The sequence below is a fragment of the Schistocerca serialis genome, chromosome 3, assembly GCF_023864345.2.
Source record: "Schistocerca serialis cubense isolate TAMUIC-IGC-003099 chromosome 3, iqSchSeri2.2, whole genome shotgun sequence".
In the NCBI taxonomy this organism is placed as follows: domain Eukaryota; kingdom Metazoa; phylum Arthropoda; class Insecta; order Orthoptera; family Acrididae; genus Schistocerca; species Schistocerca serialis.
Genome location: NC_064640.1, coordinates 748,624,150 through 748,631,933, shown reverse-complemented (window position 1 = coordinate 748,631,933; position 7,784 = coordinate 748,624,150). Strand labels below are relative to the sequence as shown.

General features: G+C 47.8%; 1 protein-coding gene across 1 annotated transcript; it reads left to right on the top strand.

Moving 5' to 3' along the window:
* The first annotated feature begins 4,381 nt into the window (after positions 1-4,381).
* On the top strand, positions 4,382-6,979 carry LOC126469572 (WAS/WASL-interacting protein family member 3-like). Its single transcript, XM_050096689.1, has 2 exons — positions 4,382-4,397; positions 6,258-6,979. Exon 2 carries the CDS (start codon positions 6,329-6,331, stop codon positions 6,830-6,832), a length of 504 nt encoding a protein of 167 aa, XP_049952646.1. The 5' UTR covers positions 4,382-4,397; positions 6,258-6,328; the 3' UTR covers positions 6,833-6,979.
* The last annotated feature ends 805 nt before the right edge of the window (positions 6,980-7,784 follow it).

Below are 7,784 nucleotides of genomic sequence, written 5' to 3'. Positions count from 1 at the left end.
TCAATATACATCGTGGATAGGCTACAACCCTGTCTCACTCCCTTCCCAACCACTGCTTCCCTTTCATGCCCCTCGACTCTTATAACTGCCATCTGCTTTCTGTACAAATTGTAAATAGCCTTCCGCTCCCAGTATTTGTTCCCTGCCACCTTCAGAATTTGAAAGAGTATAATATCAACATATCAAAGTTTTCTCTAAGTCTACAAATGCTAGAAACGTAGTTTTGCCTTTTCTTAACCTATCTTCTAAGATAAGCCGTAGGATCAGTATTGCCTCGCGTGTTTCAACATTCCTACGGAATCCAAACAGATTTTCCCCGAGGTCGGCTGCTATCAGTTTTTGAATTCGTCTGTGAAGAATTCATGTTAGTATTTTGCAACCATGACTTATTAAACTGATAGTTCGATAATTTTCACACCTCTCTACACCTGCTCTCTTCGGGACTGGAATTGTTATATTCTTCTTGAAGTCTGAGGGTATTTCGCCTGTCTCATACATCTTGCTCACCAGATGGAAGAATTTTGTCATGGCAGGTTCTTCCAAGGCTGTCGGTAGTTCTATTACTGTGGCCTTGTTTCGACTTAGGTATTTCTGGAGCATCCTATCGAAATGCCCATGTACAGAAGTTAACACGATTCTCATAACTGTTTCCATGCAACTCTTGGTGGAGGCAGATGTGATAGTGAAGGAACTCTATGGAGAACGGAGGGGGGGGGGGGGGGGGGCGGCACTTCACTTGCCAGACTTGCCAGACTCATGCCACTTCCTCGTGCGACTGCACGGGAGCTAACGTGCGGATCAACTGCAACAGAACCAAGAATATTGGTTCTCCCCCCCCCCCCTCTTCCGTCGTCACTTTTTTTTCCTTCTGTTGTCATGTCGGCTTATTTCGGCCTTGGTAAATCCCATCGCCCACACACGACCTACTGCCTGGACTGTCACACAGTAACAATGCACTTAAGGAACATACAAGCACACTGTAAGTGAACATTACAAAGTAATACCTTGCAACTGCGCAGGTTAAATGGAGGAAACAAGTGTCAGTGTGGAAAATTTTCAAACTAAGATATCCCGTAAACGACTCGAACTCGAATCCTGCAACAAACACTTGCCCGCGAAAGGCAAAGAGGAAGACCGCACTACAGTTCCTTCTCTAAATCCTCGCACGAACGAAAAAGTTGCCGACATCGAAATAAGTGACCAAGGAATAGAAAAGCAACTGCAACCACTCAACAGAGGAAATTCCACAGGACCTGACGGGATACCAATTTGATTCTACATAGAGTACGCGAAAGAACTTGCCCCGCTTCTAACAGTCGTGTACCGCAAGTCTCTAGGGGAACGGAAGGTTCCAAATGATTGGACAAGAGCACAGGTAGTTCCAGTTTTCAAGAAGGGTCGTCGAGCAGATGCGCAAAACTATAGGCCTATATCTCTGACATAGATCTGTTGCAGAATTTTAGAGCATGTTTTTTGCTCGCGTATCATGTCATTTCTGGAAACCCAGAATCTACTCTGTAGGAATCAACATGGATTCCGGAAACAGCGATCGTGTGAGATCCAACTCGCTTTATTTGTTCATGAGACCCAGAAAATATTAGATACAGGCTCCCAGGTAGACGCCTATTTCCTTGATTTCCGGAAGGCGTTCGATACAGTTTCGCACTGTCGCCTGATAAAGTAAGAGCCTACAGAATATCAGACCAGCTGTGTGGCTGGACTGAAGTGTTTTTAGCAAACAGAACACAGCATGTTGTTCTCAATGGAGAGACGTCTACAGACAAAGTAACCTCTGGCATGCCACAGGGGAGTGTTATGGGGCCATTGCTTTTTACAATATATATATATATATATATAAATGACCTAGTAGATAGTGTCGGAAGTTCCATATGGCTTTTCGCGGATGATGCTGTAGTATACAGAGAAATTGCAGCATTAGAAAATTGCATCGAAATGCAGGAAGATCTGCAGCGGATAGGCACTTGGTGCAGGGAGTGGCAACTGACCCTTAACGTAGACAAATGTAATGTATTCCGAATACATAGAAAGAAGGATCCTTTATTGTATGATTATATGATAGCGGAACAAACACTGGTAGCAGTTACTTCTGTAAAATATCTGGGAGTATGCGTACGGAACGATTTGAAGTGGAATGATCATATAAAATTAATTGTTGGTAAGGCGGGTGCCAGGTTGAGATTCATTGGGAGAGTCCTTAGAAAATGTAGTATATCAACAAAGGAGGTGGCTTACAAAACACTCGTTCGACTTATACTTGAGTATTGCTCATCAGTGTGGGATCCGTACCAGGTCGGGTTAACGGAGGAGATAGAGAAGATCCAAAGAAGAGCGGCGCGTTTCGTCACAGGGTTATTTGGTAAGCGTGATAGCGCTGCGGAGATGTTTAGCAAACTCAAGTGGCAGACTCTGCCAAGAGAGGTGCTCTGCATCGCGGTGTAGCTTGCTGTCCAGGTTTCGAGAGGGTGCGTTTCTGGATGAGATATCGAATATATTGCTTCCCCCTACTTATACCTCCCGAGGAGATCACGAATGTAAAATTAGAGAGATCCGGGCGCTCACGGATGTTTTCCGGCAGTCGTTCTTTCCGCGAACCATACGCGACTGGAACAGGAAAGGGAGGTAATGACAGTGGCATGTAAAGTGCCCTCGGTCACACACCGTTGGGTGGCTTGCGGAGTATAAATGTAGAGTTCGAGTCTCGGTCCGGCACACAGTTTTAATCTGCCAGGAAGTTTCATATCAGCGCACACTCCGCTGCCGAGTGAGAATTTCATTCTGGAAACTACTGACATTCTAATTTACCCTGCTTTTATTTTGTTAATGTCAATAGACATTTTTACGTTTAAAGAAGTGTATGTGTACACAAAAAATACATTTTTAAATGGCTCTGAGCACTATGGGACTAAATTTCTGAGGTCATCAGTCCCCCTGACTAACCTAAGGACATGACACACATCCATACCCGAGGCAGGATTCGAACCTGCGACCGTAGCGTTCGCGCGGTTCCAGACTGTAGCGCCTAGAACCGCTCGGCCACCCCAGCTGGCCTTGACAGAACGCTGAAAAACGGACCTGGAGTAGACTACAATCCATGGGAATTAGCATATAGTCGAATTAAACCAGGCGATGCTGAAGAATTCAATCAGGAAATGAGACACTAAAGGTATTAGATGAGTGTTGCTATTTGGGCAGTGGAGTAAGTGACGATGGCTGAAACAGGGCCTACATAAAATGCAAAATTGGGAAAAGCAAGCAAAGCTTTCTCTGAAAAAAAGTGAAATTTGTTAACATCGGACAATGTTAGGAAGTCTTTCATGAAAGCGTAATGGTGTCGTCAAGCCTTGAATGGAAGTGAAACGTGGACGATATAGAGCGCAGCCAAGAAGATTATAGTAGCTTTTGAAACGTGGTGTTATAGAAGAACGCTCTGATCAGATGGGTAGATCGAATAACTGATGAAGAGGTGCTGAATCGATTTGGGGAAGAAAGAAATTTATGGTACAACCAGTCTAAAACAAGTGATCGTTTAATAGGATAAATCCTGAGGCATTTAAGAATTGTCAGTTTGGTAATAGACGGTGTGGTGTCACCGCCAGGCACCACACTTGCTAGGTGGTAGCTTAAATCGGCCGCGGTCCATTTAGTACATGTCGGACCCGCGTGTCGCCACTGTGTGATCGCAGACCTAGCGCCACCACAAGGCAGGTCTCGAGATACGATAGAGCACTCGCCCCAGTTGTACGACGACATTGCTAGCGACTATACGGTCAAAGCCTTCCTCTCATTTGCCGAGAGACAGTTAGAATAGCCTTCTGCTAAGTCCCTGGCTACGACCTAGCAAGGCGCCAATTGTAACAGTGCATGTATCTTACGAGTCTCATTTGTATAGTCAAGAGAGATGTATCACAAGGAGTAAATAAAGTTAAGTATATTACAAAGCTACGTATTTTCTTGATAGCAGTCATAACGTATCTTGTTCCAGAATTCACGCCCGTCTGCGTTAGATAGCGTGCCTATCGGCCCCCTCAAAATAACACTGTGTCGGCACTTCTGTCGACACATCATTTGGCGACGCGGCTTAAAGGAAAAGTGTTCTTTCTGGTTGCTTACATTTATTTGTGTCATGGCTTCGCCAGATGTACTGTCCGAATTTTATCGCTTGCAGAATCAGCAGACGCATGCGTTATTGGATGCCCTTGGACAGCTCGTCCAGGGTCAACGTGCCATTCAAACCGATGCGGCAGCCGCCGCTTCACCGCTACCGCAGCCCCAACATGCGGTTGCACCGCCATTTCGCAGTTTTAATGAGGCGCACGAGTCGTGGCCACAATGGTCCCGACAGTTCGCCTTTCATCTAGCCGCCTACAGAATTCAAGGTAATGAGCGGCAGCCGTTTTTGCTTTCTTGTGTCGGTGTGTCCACCTACCGTGTGATAGTGAAATTGTTTCCCCTCAAAATGTGAAGCAGCTACAGAGTGTGTTGGGTAAAATTAACTATTATCATAAATATGTGCGCAATGCCTCTTCCATTTCAGCTCCGCTTCATCGCTTACGCCGTAAAGGTGTTCCGTTCGTCTGGACGACGGAATGCGAACGCGCCTTTCGCCAGTTGAAATCGGCGTTGCTTTCTAATACTTGCCTCACGCCTTTCGATCCCCAGAAACCCCTTTTGTTGATGGTAGATGCATCGGATTTCGGGATCGGTGCTGTGCTTGCGCACAAAGTTGGCTCCCATGATCGCCCTATTGCCTTTGCGTCCAAATTGCTCTCGTCTGCGCAACGAAATTATTCCCAGATAGAGAAAGAAGCTTTGGCTCTCGTATTTGGTGTTACTAAGTTCCATGATTTCTTGTATGGTCGTCACTTTACCATCATCACAGACCACAAACCTTTGACATCGCTTTTTCATCCGACCAAGCCTGTACCTCCACGTACAGCGCAGAAATTCATTCGCTGGTCTATTTTCCTCTCGCAGTACCGCTACGATATCTTGTATCGGTCCACTGCTAAGCACGGAAACGCCGATGCGTTGTCCCGTTTGCCTGTTGCTGAGGATAGAGCATTCGATTCTTCTGAACTTGCTTGCATGTTCCTTGATTCGGAAACCGATGAAGTGGTCGAATCGTTTCCGATTGATTTTCGTCGTGTAGCTACAGCCACAGCTGCTGACCCTGTCCTTGCTACTGTTTTGCGTTTTGTTGCTACGCAATGGCCTTTGTCAAAGTCTCGGATCGAGGATCCGTTGGTTCGCCGATTTTTTGTTCACAAGGAGAGACTTTTTGTTCGACGTGGTGTTTTGTTGTTGCGTTCTGATAATGATCAGTCCAGAGTCGTGGTCCCACGTTCGTTACAGTCCTCTGTTTTACGGCTTCTTCACCAAGGACATTGGGGTATAGTGCGAACGAAACAACTTGCTCGTCAGCACTGTACTTGGTTCGGCATAGATGCTGCGATTACGAATATGTGTTCTTCTTGCATGGCGTGTGCCGAACAACAATCCGCACCGCCGCGGAAAGTCTTTGCATGGCCAAAAGCCACTTCCCCTTGGCAACGCTTGCACATTGATTTTGCTGGTCCATTCTGGAATGCTCGATGGTTGGTTCTGGTGGATGCCTTCAGTAATTTTCCTTTTGTTGTCCGGATGTCTTCCACGACGTCCTCCGCCACCATCCAAGCGTTGTCTGCTATCTTTTGCATTGAAGGTCTTCCGCAGACTATTGTTTCCGACAATGGCCCACAATTCATGTCCGCAGAATTTCAGTCATTCTGCCAGGCCAATGGTATTCAACATCTGACATCCGCGCCGTTTTCGCCTCAGTCAAACGGTGCCGTTGAACGGTTGGTCCGGACTTTCAAGTCACAGATGTTGAAATTGAAAGAGTCGCATTCTCGGGAGGACGCATTGTTGCTCTTTTTGTCTTCGTATCGCTCTCAGCCCCGAGATGGTCGCTCGCCGGCTGAGTTGTTGCACGGTCGTCCTCATCGCACCTTGATGTCTTTGCTGCATCCGCCGCATCAGGTTCCTGTGCAGCGGCAGACTCCTGCTTTTGCTCCAGGCGACGTTGTATTTTATCGCAACTATCGAGGTTCACGGCGTTGGCTCGCAGGGCGCATTCTTCGCTGCCTCGGCCGCGCGATGTATTTGGTTTTTGGGGGCCTCTGGTGAGGTGCGTCGGCATCTCAATCAGCTGCGCCTCTGTCGTCGCACGGGTTCTGCCGCTCCCCGTCTGCTTTCAGCGACGGTGCCGTCCGGTCAGCGCCCTGGGGACCCATCTACTGGCTCGCCTCATCCCCAGGTGTTACCGACGATGCCTTCCATTTTGCCCCATGGCGACGCGCCGCCGCAGCAGCCGCCGCCGCCGCCGCCGCCTGTTCTCCCGCCGGCGCCGCCCGCATTCGACGCTTCGCTGCAGCCGCCAAGCGCCTCCCTGGGTCACGCGCCGCCGATCGCTTCCCGTGACCAGCCGTCCTCCGCCATGGACCTCTTGCCCGCTCCGGACCACATGACGTCATCGCGCGTCGGGTACCCCGACGCAATGGAGGTCGACCCTACGGCCCCTCCTGTCTCATTACGGGCGCATACACCGCATGTTGACGTGCACCCTGGACTAGGTTTTCAGGCGTTTCCTAGATCCCCTCGGACCGAATGGCCGGGTGCGGGTGGCACAGCCTCGCCTGTTGTTAGGCTCCCCACCTCATCGCATACGTCAACATGGGGTCCTCCCCACGGCGGGCGGAAGCCTTATCACACGACCGTTCGCCGATTTGCGGGGGAGGAATGTGGTGTCACCGCCAGGCACCACACTTGCTAGGTGGTAGCTTAAATCGGCCGCGGTCCATTTAGTACATGTCGGACCCGCGTGTCGCCACTGTGTGATCGCAGACCTAGCGCCACCACAAGGCAGGTCTCGAGATACGATAGAGCACTCGCCCCAGTTGTACGACGACATTGCTAGCGACTATACGGACAAAGCCTTCCTCTCATTTGCCGAGAGACAGTTAGAATAGCCTTCTGCTAAGTCCCTGGCTACGACCTAGCAAGGCGCCAATTGTAACAGTGCATGTATCTTACGAGTCTCATTTGTATAGTCAAGAGAGATGTATCACAAGGAGTAAATAAAGTTAAGTATATTACAAAGCTACGTATTTTCTTGATAGCAGTCATAACGTATCTTGTTCCAGAATTCACGCCCGTCTGCGTTAGATAGCGTGCCTATCGGCCCCCTCAAAATAACACTGTGTCGGCACTTCTGTCGACACATCAGACGGAAATATGGGGAGGGGGAAACTGTAGAGGGACATAAGGCTCGAATACAGGAAGCAGGTACATATGACGTAGGTTGCAGTAGTTGTGTAGAGGTATGGATTAGTGTGAAAAGTTTCATCAAACCAGTCTCTGGACTGATAACAAGAACAACAGCAACAACGTTTAGACCTAAGGCTATAATAAAATTTCAAGACTCATTCCATAGTTCCTGTTCTATTATAAAGAGAGATGAAAACTATGCAATTTTTGAATCCTAACAACAACCCATCGAAGTGCCAACAGATTATCAATATCTCTGACGAACTGAAAGATATTTGAAGCGAAGAAGTACAGTCCTTCATTCTGTATAAGATAGAAACTAATATATGGTATAGTACGCGCTGTAAATTGTTTTCATACTTCTCAGATCATTGAGGTACAGAAATAAAATGCCTTAGCAAGTTTCAGTCCCAGGCAGTCATTTTTAAGACTTCACTGGGGTACTTTCAACAGATGTA

Bases quoted from the DNA above. Each gene is read 5' to 3' on its own strand.
- LOC126469572 (XM_050096689.1), top strand. From the start codon at position 6,329: ATGCCTTCCATTTTGCCCCATGGCGACGCGCCGCCGCAGCAGCCGCCG.